This window comes from Corvus cornix, chromosome 4A (assembly GCF_000738735.6).
Source record: "Corvus cornix cornix isolate S_Up_H32 chromosome 4A, ASM73873v5, whole genome shotgun sequence".
NCBI classification, from domain to species: domain Eukaryota; kingdom Metazoa; phylum Chordata; class Aves; order Passeriformes; family Corvidae; genus Corvus; species Corvus cornix.
Window position 1 is genome coordinate 16,197,592 of NC_047058.1, and position 23,438 is coordinate 16,221,029.

At 46.2% G+C, this 23,438-nt stretch overlaps 1 protein-coding gene across 1 annotated transcript; it reads left to right on the top strand.

The window, feature by feature from the left end:
* Nucleotides 1-5: 5 nt before the first annotated feature.
* On the top strand, nucleotides 6-21,783 carry FOXO4 (forkhead box O4). Its single transcript, XM_039571804.1, has 3 exons — nucleotides 6-801; nucleotides 11,064-12,296; nucleotides 16,472-21,783. Exons 1-2 carry the CDS (start codon nucleotides 418-420, stop codon nucleotides 12,276-12,278), a joined length of 1,599 nt encoding a protein of 532 aa, XP_039427738.1. The 5' UTR covers nucleotides 6-417; the 3' UTR covers nucleotides 12,279-12,296; nucleotides 16,472-21,783.
* Nucleotides 21,784-23,438: the final 1,655 nt, after the last annotated feature.

A 23,438-nucleotide genomic window follows, 5' to 3' on the forward strand; every position in this document is an offset into this window, starting at 1 on the left:
CGCGCTCTGAGGCGGGTGTCTGAGCCGCAGAAGCCTCGGTGCTGCCACCACCATGCCGCCATCATCGCTCCGCCATCGCGGGGGCACTAGGCCCGCACCGGGCCCGGCGGGTTATGTAAGCGTAGCCGCCGCGGTGCCCGCTGGAAGCTGTAGTCACACCAACGCACCGCCTGCCACGCTCCCCCGTTGCGGGGCACGCCCCGCCTTCCGCCGCGGGGGGCGCTGGGTACCGTAGTCCGACGGCTGTGCCAGGCTGCTCGCTACCGGCCCGGCGGGACTACCTCTCCCGGCGTGCCCCGCGTGCGCAGGCGCGGGGAGTGGCGCTGCTCCGTGGTAAACAGAGCGGCGCGGCGGCGGGCCCGGGGCGCACAAAGGGGTGGCGGGCCCGGCACTCTCGGCGGGGCTGAGGCGGTGCCCATGGCGGAGCCGGGTGGGGCTGCGGCGTCGCCGGACATCGACCCTGACTTTGAGCCGCAGAGCCGCCCGCGCTCCTGCACCTGGCCGCTGCCGCGGCCCGAGGCGGAGACGGGCGGCGCGGCTGGCGCGGCGGAGGAGGGCGCAGGCGGCGCGGCGGCGGGGCCCGGCCGGGCCGAGGGGGCGCGGGCGGGCGGCGCGGCAGCGCGGAAGGGCGGCTCCCGGCGCAATGCCTGGGGCAACCAGTCCTACGCCGAGCTCATCAGCCAGGCTATCGAGAGCGCCCCCGAGAAGCGGCTCACGCTGGCGCAGATCTACGAGTGGATGGTGCGCTCCGTCCCCTACTTCAAGGACAAGGGTGACAGCAACAGCTCCGCTGGCTGGAAGGTGCGTGACTGGCCGGGGCGGGACGGACAGGCCTTGTGTGCCGGGGCTGGGCCGGGCCCGCTCCATCCTCAGCTGCTGCTCGTCTGCAGGCACGGCGGCGGTGCCCACTCGTGGTGCCCACGCTGCGGAGCCTGGGCTTTAGCTCTGCTGAGAGCTCCTGGGTCTTCTCAGACCCAGCCCCAGCTTCGGCTGCGTGCAGCTAGAGCAGCTGCTGGGGATGGTTATGGCATGGCGCTGCGAGGCTGCTCTTTGCGTTTAGAAACTTTTCCAGGAGAGAAGGGAGAGTCATCTAACAGGCTATGTCCGAGTTGCCGTGCACGATAAAGCCTCGCTTGAAGGGTTTTTAATCTCAAGGCCGCAGTTCTTTGTCACGTGACTCTGCTAAGGCTCGGTATAAATAACTGTGTCACAGCAGGCGTGCTTGGCTTTCTAAAGGGTCCCTTGGAAAAGGGTGCTGTGTCCCAGGACAGTGCTGGGGGTACTCTGCTGGAGTTTGGAAAAGCTGTATTCTGCTCTAAAGGCTTAGCCGTGTCTTCTCCTCTCGCTCTAGAAAGAGGTGTGTGCAGAGCTCCGTTAAGAGAGCTCAAGACTGTTTCAGTCCTCTGCATGTGGAGACCTCGTGTTCCCTTATCTTTAGTCTAAAGAACCCCAGCAAAGAGAACGGGAAATGTGAGAGCTGGCTTGCAAAATAGCCCCTCAGCCTGTCCTAATGTATCAGGGTGGATGCCATGGAGACTGGATTCTAAGGAGTGTGATCTGTTGCTCTCGCTACAGACTGGAATTACACTCTTGTTTGCAGTATTTATTACCAGTTCATCCACGCTGCAGTTCTGCAGGAGGTTCAGCCAGCACGGTTTGGGGCTACTGTGACTACAGCCACGTGTTCTCTGCTTGTCTGACTGAGCAGTAGGTGAGGACAGAGAGTTAATTTCAGACAAATAAATAAATAAACGTCTGTTTCTGGTAGGTTGGCTTTCAGCTGGCTCAGCTCTCTGAAGTGGCACACCACGTGGTGGTGTGAGTGCAAACGTTTGCTCGAGAGGGTAGAGACATGGTGAGAGGGAAGCAGCTGTCACAGCTTAGGCTGGCACACATCAATACAAAACTTTTAACCTTTCCCATTTATCACTCACTGGCAGTTCCTAGAGAGTGCATTTAGTTTAACTAATATGGGTTATTTTCTGTTACTCCCATGTGTAGGTTGAATCCTGCTTATTAAGTTCAGATTTGGGACAGCACTTGGGTTTTGGTGTTCTTACTGGAAGGTAATTCTTGTTTCCTCAGGCTAGGGCTGCCCTCCTTGTCCTACTGCTCCTGCATGCAGTCATGTTAATTTGACAGAACTGGTGTATTTTCTTGTCAGGAATACGTCTGTGTATCTGTCTGGTAGTAGTGCTTCAGATTAAAGTTCAGTGTGGCTTCCAAAATGTTCCCCCAATACCACGGTGAAGGTGGAATATAGTGAAGTGTCCTGCTGGACTGGATGCTGGAATAAGTACACTTCTGGCCTGATTCAGTACAGCTGTTCCTTAGTTATATCCATTCACGTGTAAAGGGACCATCAGTCTTCGGTTTTACTCTGTGTTTTAATCCTGTGTGACTTTTGGGACACGTGTAGGTAGATTTAAATTCCAGAAGTTCACTGTGAGAATTTGGGCACACACGCGAGTGAGAGATTCCTGCTCAGATGCTGTCATAGCTTTCCTGTGATTGACTTTTTAGTGTGAAGTTTGTTTCTGTTTTTTCAGCCTGGGAACAGACTGACTTTAGACAGAGAAGAAAAAGAAACTTCTTGCCAAGAAAGATGAGGGCGGGCAGAACAACCGTGGTGGGAATCAGCCTGTCTTATGATTAGGGCACTTTAAAGCTTTTGACTTTAACCAACAAACAGAGAACCATGATAGAAATACAGTATGTTTTCTTTCCTGCTCACTCTCAAAATCCTGTTGGCAGAGCTTGGCAGGATGTGTGACCATAGAACTTACTTCTAGTCTTTCTTTCTATTAACACATAGTTACATAGGTTTGCAAGAGGTTTTGTTTGTTTTACTGACCTTAGCTGTTTGCATTCAGATGCCTTGGGTGAAGGGAGGTCAGACATTTACAGTTTTACAGATGTAGTCGGTCAAGTCAGTTCAAGTTGACTTCTGTGGACTTAAAGTAAAATTAATAGGTGCATATTTAAGACAAGCTGGATAAACAAAAGGCATGTCTTCACTTGAGGAGTGGACTTGTCTGGTTTTTTTGTTTTATTCTTCCTTGTTATTTTTAGAGCTATGAAGCTCTGCTTGCATGTTTTGTTTTTTTTCTTTTTATTCTGTAAAACAAAAGAGAAACTTCTTGAGTTGTCTTAGCTTCAGTGATTTCTCAATTTTGAGGTGAATGATTGTGGATGAAGGAAATAAATGTGAAGCTGCTGTTAAAGGTAGTTGTAGCATTTTGATTCCTGTTAAGATGGTGGTACAACTCTAGAGTTCTGGCATTTGTGTCTCATTTAGATGAGCCAAACTGATAATACATTCTATTTGTATGTAGTGCAGTTTAATAGAGTATTTTGAATAAGTAATTAAAAGCAACGTGTCTTTAAAAACTCTTAATCTACTTTAGTTAATATAAACCCCATAAACTCATTGTTGTTTCATAATTAATTTAGAGCTGTCCTTCTCCACTGTACAATTGGGGGAAGTGCAGCTGTTACAGACTGCCAGGGTGTAACCTCCATGAATTCCGGAAGAAGCTGTGTTTTCGAGGAAGATGGTGTCTGCTGTTCTTGAAGTGCTTCAAGCACCTTGTAAAGGACAAATTTGCTGTGTGTGCAGTCTCTCCTTTCCCTGCAGGAATTCAACTGAAGTTAAGAATTAACCAGCCTGCAAGGCAGAAGTGTCCTTGCAGGGTTGTGTTGTGGGGCTTCTTCATAATCCTTCCCTTTGTGCTCTGCAGGATAGTCTGTGGATATCTATGGATAAGAGGATAATTCCTTTTGGTTTTGAGATTACTTGTGTTAAGGGTTTTGAGTAAAGAAGTGGATAAACCCTGCAGAAGCAGTTTGCACTGGTTGTTACATCCATGACTATGAGCAAATTCGGCACAGTGAGGAACAATATGAAGGACTCATCTTTCTTAGTGAAACAAACTGTGTATTCCCCCAAAGCTCTTGTCATTTCCTTTGTAGGAACAGAATAAACTCTAAAGCTGTCCTTTTCACCCTCCAAAAGTATGTCACTGAAACAAAAATCACGTGTCTCCTGTGTATGCAACATAAAGAGCAAAAGATTCTGTGCTATTGCGTTAGTTATGGGAAACTGATGCCACACCTCTGCATCCTGGTACTCCCCATTCACTTCAAATGTTTGCATGGATATACACATACACAACATATGTACCCTCATACGTGTACATATGTCTGTATATATGTGCAACAGCTCAAGGAGCTGTATTGCAAATTAAGAACTACCAAGTGTTCCATTTGTCTAAAACAGAAGGTGTCATCCACCTGGAAACTTGTCTAGCTCTTAATCTTTGTTAGAGTGGGCAGCATTTTCCTGAAAAACCTTCAGTTCCAGCTGTGTTATGTGCGTATTGCATGTAGCTGATAATAACTGTTGACCAGATGGATCAGGAGCCCTGGCTGAGGGCTCAGTCACAGAGTCACTTCACTGGCTTTCAGTGCTTTAGTGCTGGCTCTGAAGGTCCCCAGCCTCTCGCAGAGCTGTGATATCTGATCTGGCAGAGCACGTGCAGAACTCCCTCAGGTTGGAGCAGCTGCTCATCCTGTGGCACTCTGAAGCTCCTCAGTGAAAGAGAATAGGCCAGCAGACAAAAGCAAGGCTGTCCATCCTCTGGACTATTTCTGCTGTGCTGTGGCTGGTAGATTCTACCAGGCTGTCTTTATGCCTTGCAAATAAATTCCAGTTCAGTGGATACAAAATTATGTGAACACTCATTTTGGTAAAGTTGAAAAATGTATTGTTTATTTCTGTAGTCAGATCTGCAAATAAGCAATGATAAGTTCCTAAAATAGGCACATTAACTGTTTCTTTATAGCTGCTGGAGTGTCCCTGTATCTTTTAAGGGTTTTTTTTTTACTCAGATTGGTCAAAACCTTAGCTTCTTAACTTGTACAGGTAAGGGGCCAAATCACTATTAGGAGAACTTTCTTTAATTTCACTAAGAAACCCTTTACCTGGATGGGAACATTTGGTGGCAGTGCTGGGTTTACTTTGACTTTTGGTAATGATAATTTCAAGATACAGGATTACAGAATGGTTTGGGTTGGAAGAGACCTTAAAGATCATCTCATTCCACCTCCCTGCTGTGGGCAGGGATGCCTTGTAATAGACCAGGTTTGCTTCAAGCCACATCCAGCCTGGCCTTGAGCACTTCCAGAGTGGGGCAGCCACAGCTTCTCTGGGCAACCTGTGCCAGGGTCTCACCACCCTCACAGGGAAGAATTTCTTAACATCCAATCTAAACCTACTCTCAGTTTGAAGCCCCCTTCTCCTGTCACTCTGTGTGCTCTTGTAAACAGTTCCTCTCCTGATTCCTTGTAGGCCCCCTTTAGGTACTGAAAGGCTGCAGTGATTTGAAAAGATATTCAGAATATTTGCCTTCACTGAGGCAAAACTGAATGGATGCCATAAACCAAAAGGGAACATAAAACTTCAGCTCAGCATCTTGGCTCTGAGCAAAGTGTAGTTCTGCCCAACCTTCAGCCTGGTGCAGGTTTGTGCATAGGTGAGGCACAGTGTGGGGTCGGGGGGTGTCTCTGCTGCACAGAGCCACTGACCTCAGTCTGTGAAGAAATGCTACTTTCTGTGACCGTGTTGAGAAAGCCTGTAGTGTTTTTTCCTAAGTTCACATGCCTGAAAGGATACGATTCCCCATTAAATCTTCTGACATTAAAAATGAAGAAGTACATGTTCTAAACTGAATTGGAATAGTGATGTCATTGCTGTCATCGCTGGTACTTCATTTAAGTCCACTTACTCTTTAATGGTGTTGTAGGTGCTGCTCTCTGTTAGTTTTGGTTTATTTTGGTTTCTTGGAAGTTGCTGCCTTGCAAAGGGGAGGAAGGGTCGGTCTGGCTGTTTGAATCCAGTGTAGCTGAGGGTGGGTAGAAACTGCTGGACTCTTGCCATTACCTCATGTGGCCCAAATGCATTCATGTGGTGTTAGTGATGTGCTTAGTCCTGGCTGCAGGGAGATGTTCTCTGTCCCAGCTGCTGATAGCCTAACTGGGTTTCCTTAAAGCAGGGGGGAAATAATGAACAGAAGCTGAATGAGGGTTGCTCAGATGCTATACTGAGGAGTCCAACATGGAAACCTGGCAAACACAAGTGGATGTTGTCCATCATCTTTCTCTTAACAGAGTATTTTACCTTTTAATCCCATTAGTCCTTAAATGGTCTGGCCACAGCATGTAGTCTGGCCTAGGTGAGGAGGGAGGAAGGCAGCTGGGCATGGCAGGGTGTTGTGGATGAGAGAATGGCGGAGTGCTGGGTGTGGAAAATAAGGCTGGTGGCAGTGCATAGAAGTAGGACGGTAGTGCAAATGTGGGGTCACCAGGTGTCCTGTATTTTAGGTGGAAGAAAACTGATGAGTACTCAGCTCTGAAGAGGGCCCACCATCACGTTGGAGCAACATACACTCAGCCCTCCTTAAAGTGACACTAATAGGCCCTTCTTGTTGTAATGTCCTGAAAAAGTATGAAGTATGAGTTGTTTTGGTTTTTTTTCGTTTGAAGCCTTGTTGAGTGTTGTTGTTCCCCTTAAAAGTCAGGGAAAGCTCGTCTTTTGGTGAACATTCATCTGCTTCATGCAATGCCAGTCAAATTGCTTGAAGATTTTGCTGTCTTCCCTGCTCCCTGCCAGTTTTTTTCTGGAAAGCTGCTTTGCTGAATGATTATTCCTTGCAGCACAGCTCAATTTTCCAGGCAGTCCTCAGAGAAGGCTTTTCCTGGACTGCTGGTATTACTTGTTCCAACAAGTTTCTTTGCTCTATCTAATCCCGAACAGCTTTTGTTGTGTATGCCTGCCTGTCTTGTAAACCACCTCAGTCCCTGCTTTTTAGAGAGCTGTGATCATCTTCTTCTGGCCTCCCACTGAAAGATTACAGAAAGGAAAATGTTCTTCCTAAGATAGAGATCCCTGTCTGCTGAGCTTGACGTCTGTGCTCGTGTGTGCCTTCTGGAAGGGGATTGCAGGGGAAGTGTTTCACTCCCTGGCTCTGGAGCAGTTGTTTACTTGCTGGTGCAAAATCTCTACAAGGAAGATGTTTTCCTGAAGCCTTTGGAGCCAAGTGGCTGAGACAGGCACTGACAAATACAGCAGGCGGAGCGTTCTCTCCCCTTGCAACCTCCCAAGAATGCCATGGTAAATGATAATTCGGCACAATTATAGGCCTGGAACATGGGCCTGCACTGGGATGAGACCAAGTTCTTTGTATGCCTCCAAGGCAGTGAGAGTGTATTACAGGCAGCTGCAGTGATTGCATATATTTTCTTCTTCTTTTTTTTTTTTTTCTGTCACTCATCCTTTAGAGAGACTTTTTGTTAAGAAATCTGATGCCTCTGTGGTTTGTAGTTTAAGCTTGATGTTTCCTGGGAGAATGGCCAGGAAAGGAAAGAAGCCACTGTGTCTCCTGGAAGGATAGCTGCTGTGTCTTGTCTTTCTGAGCGTAGCTTGTGCTTGGCCCCAAGTGCTCTGCTAGGACAGGCCATGCACCACTGGTGCATGGATGAGCTCTGCTGGGCAGGGCACAAGAGCCTCCTTCTGCTCCTGTAAACCTCAGTTTTATGGTAGGTAACCTCAGCTGTACCTACAAAGCTATATAGGCCCCTGGAAAGGTTGTCACTGGCCTTCAGTCTTCTGTATTCACTTCACCTGAGCATTTTCCATGGTATCTGTGGCAGTTGCCCAGAAGGCTTGGTTGTGCTACCAGCTCCTGTGGCTAATTCCCTGACCTGAGACCAAAGCACTGTTTGGTGCTGGGCAGGATCCATAGCAGCACTAATGTTGGTGGAGGGGCAGGCCTGGTTTGATGGTGAGAAGTGTTGCTGTCCTTTAACTGTGGCTAGGAGATTTTATCAAAGAAGAAGACTTAATGTTCTGGTAACTAAGATTTAGAGAATAGTTTGCATAAGCTGCTAGCCACACTTCTGTGGCTAGTCCATATATCCTAGTTTGAACACACAGTGGTTGTGACCTAGGGAAGGGTCCACCCTTCAGCGTACAATAAATGTCTCTAGCCAAACTTGATTTTTTTTGCATACTATCTGTCCTTAATTTCAGACTGGTTTTGTCTGAATGTGGTTTGCAAGAATCATCTTTGATCTGTGATGGATTTACAGACACAGGCTGGCATTTTTTTTATGGCAATGCTTAGCATGTAGCCATAAGTACCACTATAAGATACCTAAATAAATAGCAATAACCTCCCCTACCTAATGGTTGAAGATGTTCCTAAGGATTTGAAGGATTCCTGCCTGCACCTCTTCCTTCAGGTCATGCTTCTTTATGATCAAAGAGTTGCAGATTTTTGTGTCAAGATCTAAATCAAGATCTTGTGTGTTTTGCAGATGCTTAGACCAACTGGGAGCCTCCCACACTGCTGAAGTTGAGCATCTAAAAAGTTAATGTCATCTGTATGTTTCTGGTGTGGGTTGCTTAACATCGAGAAAGGAAATATGTCAGGGTTGCCCGGGTGACTGAACTCTGTCATTTCCTCTTCTGTCAGGTCTGTGATTATTTTAGCATAATTCATCTGTCCCTGGCTTTCTCAGTGAGATTTGAGGGTGCCCTCCATGTGTTAGGTGTATTGAACCACTCTAGCAGGTGCATTCTGGTGCTGTCCCACAGCACCCAGGCTGGTGGGTGCGTGGGTTCAGTTGGAGCTTGGGACACCCTGGGCTCGAGCCTGCAGCTTGTGGCAAGCTTGGTCCTGCAGGTGAGTTAGGGCTCAGGGCGCTGCGGTGCAGTGGTGAGCTGCCTCCCACAGTCTGCAGGAGAGGTGCAAAAGCAATAGCTTAGGCATTGCAGTTTAGATAACAGTTAACCCTGTTGAAAGAACTATTCAGCTTTTTTTCCCTCTGCCTCCAACTACACGTTCTGTTCTCTTGTTTAGTTTTCAGTGCTTGACCCCCACAGTGAGGTAGTTCAAAAAGCAGAGATAAAAGAGGCAGGAAAAGTAGTTTTCAAGGAAGGGTAAGGCTGCTTTTCAGTTTGGTTTGCTCTCTGAACTGGCTTATAGGGTCACAGATGCTTGTGTTACGGAAGGATGAGAGTTTGAAGATGAGGAAGGAAGGAGTGGTACAGCAATTATCTGTTTCTACAGCTTAGCCATTATGTCAGTTCAGCAGTAACATGTAAAATCACTTTGAGACTGTTTCATAAAAGGTACCAGGCTTCACTGTGCTCATGTGAATCCCAGTCTTATTCCAAGATGTCTTATTTCAAGCTGCTTTTCAGCTAAAACTTAGTTACTCAGATTGTCTCTTATGATACCCAGGATGCCATCATGAGTTCACAGGTTACTTTCAGGAGAATAAATAAGGAATTAGTGACAATCTAATGGTTTTATTGCTGAAGCAATGTGCATTCAAAGTTATGCACATTTACCTGGGAAAAGGGGTGGAATTATTTGGAAATAAAAGCAGCAGCCTTGCAGGAGACAGTGCACCAGTCTGAATTACTTGTTTCAACACGTGAAGGAAAGGAAAGCTTTGTTTAGGGAAGATCCCAGGCAGGAGTATTGTACAGCTATTACTGTGAACAGCTCAAATAATAAAACTGTGTAAGAGCATTGACTGACACATATTCCATCAGGCTATGGCTCTGCAGTCATTCTCCAGTTAAGAACATGTGTATTCTTTGATGCCAGTTGCAGCAAGCAGCCAGTCTTCTCCAAATCCTCAACAGCCAAAGGTTAAAACAAGAGCTAAGCCAGGATGATTCTCAGATCTCCTTCTCTCTCCATGAAAACTTTCCACTTTGCCTGTATTGTTTATCTCTGTCTGCTTTTTCCTAGGATAGTACTTTTGGTGAGGTGGCCAAAATTAGCATGGTGAGGGCTTTTCCGAGAGGAAAAGGGTGGGGAGAGGGAAAGCAGCAGGCAGGAAAGAACTGTGTTGAGAGTTGGTGGAAAAAGATGATAAAAGCACAGTTAATTTGTTCAGAATTAAGAGAGTATGCATGAAAGCTGAAAGTTGTTATATAACTTCTAGGTTATATGAAAAAGATGTTGCTCATGGACCACTGTTGTGCTTCCAGAGCAGCACCTTTTAATGATCTGTAATTTAGCCATCTGAACAAATTAAGTGCAGATATCAAATAAATGCGTAGGCCTCAAGGGGAGTTTATGGGGGATCTGTTCAAACAATGAGATGGTTGCTTCCTGATTCTAAAATACTGGCGAGTTTATCAGTTGCAGGATGAAAACTGAGTTTGATGATGGTGTACAAACATGTTAACCTGCAGTTTTCAGCAAAGCTAAACCAAAAGGAGGGAGCTGGGAGAGGCAAGGAACGTGCGTCTGACCCAGCAGAAAGATGGGAGAGGCTAAAACTGGCATGTGCTGTGTGGGAGTGCAGTATCCAGTGAACATCTTACCCTGTCAGGAACATGCACCAAGGAAAGCACACAGCCTCCTTGCAGAGGGAGCCTGGCAGTCTCCAGGATTCTAGGACTCTTGTTCCTCAGAGTTCTGCTCTCATTTCTCCGGTTTTGGGGTGGAGATGTTAGTGGGTGCACTGAATAGAAGCATTCTGCCATTTCTCTTCACGCAGTCTGTTGGCTTCACTGTTATGCTCTGCTTGAATCTAACTGAAAACTGGCCATATAAATATGAAAAAACCTAGCCAGGCTTATGCTGGTTAAAGAGGGTGACAAAAGGGTGGGAACAGCAATGGCTCAAATTCAGGTAGGCTTGTGTTGAAATTGCAGGTTGTATTTGAGAACTTGCTTACTTGCTCTGTGATGCGCCTAATGTTTTGCAGATTTTGTAGCGTCTTTAAAGTTCTTTTATGTTAGTATTTTGCTAGCTGAAAGCTGCTAGTTGTCATGGTAGTTTCACCCTTGATATTGCAGTGAAACATGGCACTGCTTGCTAGTGCTGCAAAGCATGTTCAGACAGAAATAGCACGTTTTTGTTATAACTTTCTTCTCTGGATACTGTCTGAATGCGTTTAAGCTTGTGAGGTTTCTAGGTGGGAGGTGTGTCAACTGTCAGGTCCTCACATTTTGTGGGTTTTATTTCTTTTTTTTCCAGAACTCTATTCGACATAACCTGTCCCTGCACAGCAAGTTTATTAAAGTCCATAATGAAGCCACAGGGAAGAGCTCTTGGTGGATGCTCAATCCTGAGGGTGGCAAAAGTGGAAAAGCACCAAGGAGAAGAGCTGCCTCCATGGACAACAGCAGCAAACTTGCAAAAGTCAGAGGTAAAGCATCCAGGAAGAAGCCTCCTCTCCAGTCTGCACCAGAATCCTCTGCTGACAGTCCTGGCTCCCAATTTCCTAAGTGGCCTGGGAGCCCGTCCTCAAGAAGCAATGAGGACTCTGATGTGTGGAACACCTTCCGGCCTCGAACCAGTTCCAATGCAAGCACCATTAGTGCCAGGCTTTCTCCGATCCTGACAGAGCAGGATGACCTCCATGATGAAGAGCTGCTTCCTTCTCTCGTGTACTCCAGTGCATCCAGCAATGTTCCACCAACTGTGACTGAGGAGCTTGAGCTCATCGATGGGTTAAATTTGATGTCTCCCAGCTCATCTGTGCTATCTACCCAGCAATCTGCCTCGAGTGGTCAGATCCAGAGAGATTCCAGCTTTTCCTTGCAGAGCCCAAATGCAGCTGGTCAGACTTTTGGCAACTCCCTGTTTAACCCTGTTGATATTTCACTGCAAAGTTCTGTCAGCCATTTCTCTGCCCCTCAGACCTTGGAAGCTCTTCTGACACCAGGCTCTCCGCCTCCAAGGGATGTTATGATGACTCAGGTGGATCCAGTTCTCCCACAGACTGGTAACAGGATGAGCAGCCGAACTCTTCTGCTTCTGGGTGGACAAGCTGCCCAGAGTAAGATGAGCTCAGGCAATCCACGAGGAAAGCCTGCAGAGCAGCAGGCAGAACCAGTCGGTGCCAGTGTTTTGCCATCAACGCTTCCCATAGTGACATCTCCTCAAAACACCGCCAGCATCACCAGTTTGAAGGCTCCAGTCTCTGCAACAACTGCCCAGTCAGTCCAGCTGGGCAGTCCAGTGCTCCTTTCATCTGCTAGCCCTGCTCCCTTGGGATTGAACCAGGACAGGCTGCCCACTGACCTGGACATTGACATGTATATGGAGAACCTTGAATGTGATATGGATTACATAATCAACAGTGAACTCATGGATGGAGGACTGGACTTCAATTTTGAACCTATTCTGCCTACTCCCAGCTATCCCAGCACCTCACAGGCCTCCAACCATACCTGGGTACCAAGTTAACTTCAGGAGCACAAAAAGGTAGGTGTAGTTATGTAAAATGCTACAGCTCAACAGAGGAAACAGCCCTGTCTGGGATGGTTCCTGTGTCCAACTCTGCAACAGTTAAAGGAACCTCTTTGAAAGGTTAGTAAAAAGCTTTTGGAAGAGTCATATTCCCTTTTAGGAGGAGAAAAAGTTGTGTAAAAGTCGGTGGATTTCGCTTACCAGGTAGTCAACTCCTCTATGAAATATAACAGCAACTGGAATGAAAATCTTGCTGTCTCCTGTCACCCAAGATGACTCCCATCACAGGACATCAGGCAGTGCCTACGGCTCTACAGCTGACATGAGAGCATGTGCTGATTCCATGAATAAAGACATCCACCAATATGTACAGAATGGTTGAACTGAGCCAAGCACATGCTGTGTTTCTATCCAGGTTATTACTATCCTTGCAGAATTCTCTAGTATGTGTAGTAGCAAAGCATGTCCATGTCATGACTGTCTGCTTTGGTCTGTGCGTAGCAGGTCACAGTCACTCTTATCACACCTTTCTGCCCTGCCCTTAACCTGGAATAGAGCTGAAAAGTCAGGTAAGCTGGTTCACCAGCATTAACTACTGAATTGCTTCCCATTATTGGAATGGGAAACAGGAATCTTCAGTGTGGATGGAGATGGAAGGAAGACAAGACTTAAAAATATCTTATTTTTTGAGGGTGTGACACCCTGATTTGAAATACTTAAACCAGAGGCAGTAGAAGAGTTAGGGAATTGGAGCTGAAGGCCTGCTTCACACTTGGAACTCAGATAGCTGATGGAAAATGGACAGACTGGAGCATAGGCTGGATATTGGTTGGAAAGTGGAAGCCTTGCCAAGAATATTATTGCCTTTTTAGGAGGTAGGTACGGTATTTGTTAGTGTTACAAATTTAACTGCTAATACTGTCCAGCTGTGCAGGCAGAAGTAAGGGCAAATTGCAGATACTGCTTCAGTTGTGGGAAGCCCTTGAGCTTCAAAATCATGGGGACAGAAATTATCATCTGCTTGACCTCAATACTCTTTCCTAGGCACCTGAGTCACTTGGAGGTGGTTTGGACTAAGTGACCCCTGTCAGTGCAGCCATTCTTGACAAGTGTCTTGGGTGTAGACAGAGTAAAATGCTGTCTTGTGAGCTGGTGTTACTTAAACCGTGTGAACATATTGATGCACCACTATATATTGACATTTTAAACACAATTTAAGTCCCTCTTACTCCAAGTCACATCCCACATTTTAGGATTTCAATTCTTGGTAGTGTTCTTCTGTCTGTACCTAACAGATCTCTTTATTGTAGGGAGAGGAGGATCATTCAAGCTTTTCTGTTTCCTTATGGGGCTTTTTATAGGGATGTGTGTTTGCTAACTGTGCATTTGCTGAATTACTGAGTGTCTTAAATTGAATATCTTCAGGTGAAATACAGAAACTCAGTCTTGATTTCAAAGACAAATTTGGTTGACAAAACAATGGTATCCTTCTGTGCTAGGACTTTGCCAAGTTAGTGACAGAGGCTGTGGCTTCTTGAGCAGTGTTTCCACTGGATATTGTTCTGAGCTTTTGTGTTACGGGTTTTGTTTATTTATTAGGATTTGGTTTTTTTGTTTTTATGCCATGCTAGGGCAGGCCATTATATTTTTTTATTTTCAGGGATGAAATTTTTCACAGAAGTGTTTTCAAAACATGCACAAGCTGTCCTGCACTCCTGGCCAGGTAGTCAAGACCTCTGTTTACAGCATACTAGGTAGAGGTTATTTTTTTAAGAGTGTAAAGCAGAGAAACTGAGGAATTATTTATCAAAGGGTAGGGTCTTGTACTGTTGAAGATGTGGATATAATCAAGTGCTTAAGAGGGAGAACAGGAGTTCTTAAAAGCACAGTTATGTTCTTGTTCCATATTATATTCTGTGTGAATTGCTTAATCCAAGCAGAGCTACTGATGTTAAAACCCCTGGATTTGCTTTGTTCCACACATGAAGTTGCGGTGATACTTTCTGGGAAATGTGCTGGACATGAAGGAGTGAGATCTGGAACAAGTTCTGAACCACTATTGTGTTTGAGCAGAAAGCGTAGGTCCCACGTGCCTCTCTGTGCTGTGGTCACAGCAGTGCTGCCCCGGGAGGAGAGGCCACACCCTGTCAGTGTGCTTTGCTTCAAGCCTTTTATTCTGTCCTTAGATTATGTTTGCCTTTTCTGAGTTTTACAAAGCTTTTCTGTTTTGCCTGTGTGCTGGAGTCCATGGAGTGGGATGAGGGGGAGCTTTTTCCCCAAAGGAGAGCAACTATTGTGCAAAAGGCTGCCAAGACAGAGAGGTGGATCAGGTTTCTAGCAAAGGGGGAGCAGGGCACTTGTGGAGAGAAATAGGAGTGTTCCTGGTAAAAGAAAGCAGAATGTTTTCTCAAATTAACGAGTTCCAAAACCAAGTGAGCTGCAGACATCAGTATCTGTGAGGAGGTCAAGACTGTGGAGGTTCTCTCTTACTGCAGTGAGTTCCTAGGGTCCCTGTTTGGAAATCACTGTTCAGGGAAAGCTAAATATTGCTCTGGTGTGGCAGGCCTTTGTCCTTTCATATCTTTTCTATTACTATGTTTTTCTCCATCTTAAATTCACATTGGCAAAAGCTACTCTTGAGTGATCACTAACGTAAAGTTGTCCTGAGTAGTTCCTGTGGGCTTAACTCATAGCCTTCTGGGTCAGTTATGGGTATAATGCTGAGCAAAAACTGTTTATCAGTTAATCACAGTGATCACAGTTTGATTTGAGCAGCCAGAACAAAATTGAACTGGGGAAATATTTGTCTTTGTAGGCAAGAGGAGATCTTCAGGAAAGAGTCCTTAGTCTTATCTGCAGCACTTAGGAAGATATGAGCTAGTTGGTGTTACTCATGGTGCTCAAAGCTCCCGTGATTTTGTGCTCTTCTTGGAAGTTAAGTGCCAAAGAGCTTCTCCACAGCTTCACCAGGAGTCTGTTTGAACCCTGCCTGTGTTTGTTTGCATGGAGATTAGAGATCATCCATTGAAACAAACATGAAACTTTGTCTCTGCCCAGCAGCGATGCAGCACCCACAGACTGAGCTATTAGCCACAGAGGAAGACAATCAGCATAGAAATAGAAATAGAATTGCACTTTTTTGTAAAGTGCTGTAGTTTGTGTCTCATCAGTGAGTGTAAAATTCATCCACTGTTTTGGTGGATATTAGTTAATTATTGTTAGTTGTTCAGTTAGACTCCCTATAGCTTAAGAGTCTGGAGAACTATTTATCCCTTGCCCAGTTTGGTCTGGATTCATGCTTTTCTTGCTCTATTTAATTCCCTTTGCTCCAAACATTGGATTTTTGTCTGACAGAACATAAATAAATACAACCCTCATAAACTTGTAATTTCCAAAAGCAGCCTATTGCTCTGGCTTCTGTTTTAACTTTCTGTCTTTTCTTGTTTGGGGCTGATTCCCTCTTGTGGGTTTTTTTTTTTTCCTTTCCACAAGTCTGTTTCATGCTCACTGTTACTGAATGCAGCTGATGGGATGCCCTACATTTATCTCGCTATTTTGCCTTTAAAAGTGGATCATAGACCTACAGTGGTGGTTTTATGTCAGTGTCCTAAGTCTGCTTAGACTTATTCCAGGGCTTGTTTGAACGAGTTGTGACAGCTTTATTGAGGCGAGGCAGAAGACCTGAGATGAGATCTTTGGACTTCTGGGGGATTGAGATATCTAAAAATGTTTAATTAGTTGGAAGGTAGAGACAGGATTTCTTTAAGTGGGTGAACATAAACAGTTTATGTGTGATCTCTACAAATCTCATTTTCAGTCTTTTCCCTAGCAATTGATACTTGTGGTTGTTTAAGATGAAGAGTAATTTTCCTCTTCCTTGCTGCTTACCTTCAATGCCTCCGGTGTTAGCCAAGTCCTTCTTTAAACTTTCTTATCTTGCAGCGCCTTGTTGGTGCTGTCAGCTTACAGGAGGAATACTTACTTCTGACCTTTCTGTCTGTCTCAGTCGTACTCTGAAGCTTGGAGCTGAGCAATTAATTGCGTCCTCCACTTGACTCTGTTGATTGAGGTGTCTTGTGGTCTGTTTGTTCTGTAGGGGCAGATTGGTAGTAATTAACTCCTTATCTATGCATCCAGGATTCCCACTGAAGCTGAGCTCTAACCAGTCACTCTATTTTTCTTCTTCCTAGTGTCCTTCAGGTTTTGAACATTGGGTTCTGACTTCACTTCCCACCCCAGCAGAGAAGAGAATGGAGCATGTTGGATTCAGTTTCCCTGCACATCATGCCTTGGGCAGAAGGGGCTGCCCATCTGGGAAGAAGGGGCAACCTGCATCTGGCTGCAACAGGAAGAGTTTAAAAATAATAATCCTGTTATGTGCCATGGCTCTTCCTACAAACCTGACCCTGCCTTGGACCATCTGGAGAAGCCCATGTCCAAAGAGGAGCCCTGGTAAAAACCTCGGCCAGAAGACTCTGTGCCAGGCAATAGTGTTTTCCCGTGTGATGAGTTGGGTTTGCTGGAGGAATCTCTCACTGGCTGTCCTCTCTCTGCTATGGCAGAAAGTCTCCCAGTGCCTCGGACTGGTGGAGGGCTGGCTCTGCTCTCGCTTGGCTTGCCTCATGGGGCAAAGTAGTTGGACTTTCTGATGAAGCCACCAGATGTGCACTTGGTATCCCACAGACTGGCAGAGGAATTGGAGGGAGCTTGTTGGTAGAAGCCCTGTGGGAGAAGGGTGTGCTGTTTCAGGGGTTGGTTTCAGTGTGCCCATCGCTGGAGCATCCGTCATCGTTCTGCAGGGAAGGGTGGTTGTCGTGGTATAGAAGGCTTCCTGTTGTCCCCCTGGGTGGAACAGGAGGACACTGAGTTTTTCACTGTGCCAACTGAGCCCCATTGAATCAGAAGCATGTTTTGAGAAGTCCCTATGCTGTTCTCAGCACTTTCCTGATATACCAGGCTGCTGTAAAATAAGCACAGGTGCTAGTAGCTGCTTTCTGGGACATAAAAACATTGTTTTGGGTTTGTTTTTGATCTGTCTTGCTACAGCAGCAAAATGGAAAGCCTGGGTGTGGCCTTAACAGAGCCCTGGTTGCTTTTCAGAAGGGCATTTTCTATAGATGAAATATTTTTTTACTAATCTGGGAACTTTCTACAGTGAATATGAAGCCAATGTAATGTGCGTCCCTATTACGCCTCTCTCCGTCTGAGAAGGCAACAGTGACAGTCTCTTTTTCAGAGCTGTATTAGGAACAAACACATTTGATGTTTGATGATGTATATGATTGAGGGGAAGGAATTGGCAGGTCCCTGTGGTTTCAAACCACTGTGGGGAAGAGTTGTACATTATTGTAATCTATATGTAAAAGTAGGTGCAAATTACATAGAAGCTTTTCTAAACCTTTTTAAATATATATTATATATTTTAATTGAAAAATGAGATTATTGGATAAAAAGAAACAAAACACATTTGCTGCATCTGTCCCCTTCATACCAGACAACACTACAGTATGGGAGGGGGCAGGCCTAAGGCATTTTGGGCCAAGAAGCTGAAAATGTTGTTGGAAAAGTGGGAAGGACGCTGCAGTGTAACTGGGGAATGGCTGCTCTCCCCAGAAGAGGCAGAGGGAAGGTGCCTGGCAGGGCATTCAGCCGCAGCTGCTCAGGCTGGGCATTCCTGCCAAGCCAAGAGCACAATGGAGGGAATGCTAATCATTAACAGCGCTGTTCTCAGCTAATCCCGTAAGTAGCTGGCCTGCAGCTGATCCACGGGACAGATTGCCTAGTCTTCGAAGGAGATGGTGTGGACTGGATCGTGCTAGATCTGCTGACACTCTGCGTAGCCCTTGTGGAGGGCATGATCAGTTGTATTTGGTAGCTCACTTTTTTGGTTTCTGAGGGTTTTTGTTTTCTTGCTGATGTTTCCGCTACTGCTGGGGAGCTTGAAGCCTGTAGGCTCACCCTCAGAAGTCCACCTGGGATCCTGCTCTGTCTCTGTATTTTTGCAAGACAGAAATTAGGGGTCAGAAGATAAGTTCAGAGCATTAGTGGCATGTTCCTGTCACTGTTCTGGTGTTTGCAGTGGCAGGATCTGTGGGAGACATGGTGCTTTCATGGTATTCTGGTAAGCTTGGTCTGGCAGAAAGACTCTCCAGTCCTTTTTGAAGGTGGCTTCAGTTCAGAAAGTTTGTATCATGCAGTGCAATGAGCCATACTGTTCTACCAGCTTGTCTGCTCTGTTTTCATTTTCATTTGAGTGCAGATTGGAACAGGAGTGATTGCCTGGTTACCTCCAACAAGGAGTCTTCAAAAGTCTTATCTACAGCATGCTGTGCCATCAAAGCCTTTGCATAGTTTGATAACCTTTGCTTTGAAGGCTGCCTTCATGGCAGACCTCCCAGTAATGTTTCAGATTTACCCAGAATCTACATGTCTGGCCACACCTCATTGTAACAAACAAAAAGGTGGCTCCTACGATGGGATCCCAGGGCTTGCGGACTTGAAGCATGGATGAACATTCTCACTGGAGTTAGTTCATTACACAAGTGGATAGATACCCTTTCCACAAACACCTGATGGCACGTGCCACATGTAAGAATCAGCCATTCTGAGCTGCAGTGAACAGACTGGAAAGATTTATGTTATTTGGCACATAATATGCTACCTTGTTAGCTTGGGTCCTGAAGGGAACTTGATCCAATGATGTACAGAGCAAGTTGAATGGCTGCCCGTGATTCACAGCCATATATCAAAGGACAAGACACCGGTATGTGTGGTCATGTTAAATGTGAGTCTCTGGCTCATTTCCCATGAAAATGGAACCCAAAGCAATAGAAAAGACACTTCTAGTAACCAGTGCTTCAGACCAGAAATCCATGGTGAGCTGTTTCTGGCTGGGTTGGTCTGTGGGAAAGAAGTGCTGCCTTCAGGCTGTTACGAAGTGTCCCTCAACTGTGACGGCACCGGGGAGCTGGCCTGATCTCTGTCTGCAGGGAGCCTGGCCCTGAACACTCAGGTAGCACCCCAGGGAGATCTGACACAATCTCAGCTGGTGCATGTCCTTGACCTGTTCCTGCTGAAGGAGGTGCAGCACCAGGGCTCATCATGGTTAGTGCCCTACAGTGTGAGCTCAGAAAAGACCCTGTCCTTTGAGTAAGGAGTACAGTGCATGCCTATTTTTTTTTTTCCATATTCCCAGGCTATACTTCTGGAGACAGCACTGGAGATAGGAGCACCTCTGGCTGGAGTCCTGCTGTACCAGCTTCCTGCCAGTGACATTTCTGCCTTGCAGTAGTCTGTGCTGGTGCTTTTTGTCTCCTCAACACAGCAGGAGCTGTCAGTGGTTGAAGAAGCTTGAGAGTGCACTCGTGCTGAGAATGGTGTTTGGAAGACTTGTGGAGTGCTCAATAAACGATGAATGTAATGTTGCAGGCTCAAGCAAGCAACTTACCTTCTTTTTTGTATGTTTAGCAGGATGGCTTGTATTGTGGGCACAGAGGGCAGGGATGCAGAGAATTTGGGAGTTCTACAGACACTTCATTATCATAAACCTTGACATTTTTTAGCCTGGGATATTTCCTCATAGGACACAGGAGACTCTGAAGTTCCTAAACTGCTGCTTGTGGAAAGGCTGTACCTGGCAGGGGGTTGCTCAATACTTGTTCATTTTTCTGTATTCTTGCCCAAAGCTTTTGCTACTTGCTGCTGCTGCTGGAGCCCAGATAATGTCTTGGTGGCTCTTCATGCTGCATTATCACCACGGGCCCCATACTTTGGGCTAGTTTTTGCTCTAATGAAGGATTGGGCTGGGATTTTGAGAGCAGCTGTGAGTGGGGTGAGATGGGAAGGGGCCAGTGACATGGGGAGTGATGCTCCTGGATAAGTGCCTGAGGGGAGTGGGCAGGGGACTCTTGGCATGAAGCATTACTTTATGCTGTGTTCCTTGTCCTCACTGAGCTCAGGCAACAAGTTTCTCCATCTTCAGAGGATCAAATGACATCTTACACAGTATTGAAGCCACCATGCAGTTCAGGGCCACAAAGGATTCAGGTAACTAGGCCCATGGATCTTGGTAGGAGGCAGACTTGTTGCTTTTATTTACACTTGGGTTTAGCAAATTGCTTGAACTTTCTTTATAATTTAAGCATATTTTACTTCCAAGCATATACTTCCAGCTTCATGTGCGAGCTTGGAAAATTGAAAGCTTCTTGGAGCCCTTAATTTTCCTTGCTGGTGTGTCTAAAACATGTAGTCTCTGTGCTGCTTTAAAAACAGCAGTCAAATCATCCTGATGAGAGGAATGAAGCATTCCAGAGCTTGGGTGTATTCATAAACAAGAGTCATAATAGAAGCAAGTAGCACTAATCAGCTTTTCCAAAGGAAATGCCTAGAAAGCTTTTATGTAGATGATAATTTGTTAATTTTCTTGCTTAGTTGCTTATTTATAGCCACACTCAAATGCTCTGGGGCTAGGCTTGCTCCAGGATTGAGTAACCTGTGTCTGGTGCCATGGGTGGGAGTGCCTTGGGAGTGGTGTCCTGGACTGTCACCAAAATGTGAAAGTTTGGATCCATTATTTTAAAAAAAACAACAAACAAAAAAACCCAAAGAAAATCAATCAACTTTGGGACATGAGCATGAACAGGGAATAGCTTAGGGCTTGCCTCAGTTGCATGTCTAATGAAAAACGTGTTCTAATTAATGTGGGGAAAAGTAAGCAAGAGGTGACTTCTGAAGCCTGAAAGATCGGTCTGTGTGAAAGCTCGGAGTATGTGCTCACCCATCACCACACTTGCTCAGCCTGCAGGAAAGGGATCCCCTCTCTTCACTAGCCTTTATGTCTTTCCCTGCACCCTGACGTGTCTGTAGCTGATGGAAAGCAGTATCTGATGGAATCAAAATCACTCCTAATACTGTGGTGTAAAGCAGGGAGAAGAGGCAGCAGAAGCTGAAGGTGTAAGAGCTGCCAGTGTTGCACTTAGGTTCTTTGGCTGAGGCAGTGTTACGGTGTGTGGTAGAAGGGGATGTTCTGGGACACAAAAACAGAGCCCTGGTTGCTTTTCAGAAGGGCAGTGTGGGACTGGTGGTGTGGGGTTCCCCAGGGTGTCTTGAGAGGTTTGGCTACATAGAAGATAGGTTACTTCTCCTGAAAGGAGCCGCCTTCCTATGGCAGTGGGGGTGGTTCGGTGAAATGGTGCTTCCAGCACAGTGGAGTCTTCACCTGGTGTGATCCCAGGAAAGGTTTCTGCATTGCTAGCACAGATGTCTGCTGCACACAGGGCAGGCACCACTACCTGACATAGTTTCCACCACATGCCCTATGCACTCTTCCACCCATTTCTCACAATAAATTTTTTTTAGAAAATAAACCTCTGCTTTTGTTTGCTCTCTGTAGCAGTGTAACTTCTGAACCATTACAGGCTTTGTTACCATCTGTGCTAGCAAGACTGTAGACTGTGCTAGACTAGGGGGAAATGTTTGAAAAATAAAAACCTGTAATCCTCTGCTCTGTGTCTCATCCAGTTTGTTCTGTTCTCATGGCAAGGGCCAGCTATTTTTCCTTGCCCTTGTCTTCTTTCCTCTGCCATCCTTACCTGTTGGGGCACCCCCCCAGTGGAATGCCCCTTAGGTGGCCAGAGGCAGAAGGGTTGCAGCGTGACCACCCACAAAGTCTCTGGTGTGCCCTGCAGTGTGTAGAGCCCCTTGCTACAACTTGCTGGCAGTGCATGGGGACCTATTGGGTGCCAAGCCCTAAAACTGACCCTGGGGAGTTTTAAATCCTGCAGGACTAGTCTGGAGTTGTTTTAGCCCCTTCATTCCTTACCTTTCTAGACCTGAGTGCCGAAGGTGACTCTGTTTTGTATAGCTACATTCAAATATCTTTTTGTGTCAGCAGCAGTGGTGGCAGGTAAGGAGAGCAGAGAAAAACAAGGGAAGGAGTGTAGAGTATGGATTCCACTGGCCTGGTTAGACACACAGAGGGCAAGTTGGGGATGTTCTAACACTGCTGGGGCTAAAGACTAATTTGTGAAATTACACAATATATGTACAGCCAGGAAATATGCATTCAAAGCCTTGGATACTCAATATATTGTTTTTAAATTCTGTTCTTCACTACAGTTAATGTGAATAACTAAATAGCTCTCAGGGGGTCTTAAGTGTCCTGCTTCAAGATTTAATCCGATTTACAGAAATGGGGAATTAGGAGGACATCCTTAGGGGAGCTGTCTGCCTTTCATCTGTTCCTTGGGTACTTGGGGCTTCTTGCAGGCACATAATGATGGGTGCTGTTGGAGACATAAAATGCTGAAGATTTTGCAGTTGATTGGATCAAAGGGGATGTGTTCAAAACTTGCCACGCATCGGGGACCATGCATTTGCCCAGTAGCCATTAACACTTCTTACACCTATTTGAGCATTGGCCTGTGCCATTTAAGCATTGCCAGGGAGAACAAAATGGGACCTGAATGCCTTGGCTCAGGGTTGCTTTTGATGGGTGTGACACTGTCTTCAGTAGTCACCAAGAGTTCTGCGGTGTTCTGTGGGTTCAGTACACGGTGTTTGCACTTTTCTTTCAGTCTTGGAGACCTCATAGCTCTCCCAGGTTGTCACCATAAGTACTTTGGCTTATGGAGCAGTTGCCTGCAGAGCATCTGTACACGAAGCCAGTACAAAAACAGTTTTTCTGCTCAGCTGGGTTTCTGGCCACAGTCCTGCTTTGCCTCCAACCCCTGCTGGTTGATGAACACCTGCGTGCCACCAGTAATGGGCCCATGTGTGGAAGCGCAGTGGGGAAGGCTGCTGCCCTACTGCTTGTGTCCTTTGTGGTGGAGCTGGTGTGCGAGGAAGGAGGGCTGGGGCACAGGGAGATGGTGGGTGCACGCTGCCTTCTCCTGAGCTCTCCTCAGCTCCTGTGTGCTATTATTTCCCCTTCACAGCTGTGGTAGGAGCACCAGCCAGAGGCCTGACTTTGAATGGGTGGGTTGTAGGAGCTGTCGCAGTACAATTGCTGCAGTGTGACTTGATGTTGTCCATGGGCTAGGACACACCATTCCTCCCACCATGCAGCTTGGGAATGGCTCAGTTGTTACAAAAGCAGTCCTGGCTGCACCTGCCAGCACTTCTGCTACAGGCATTGCAAGAAACTTAGTTACTGCTCTG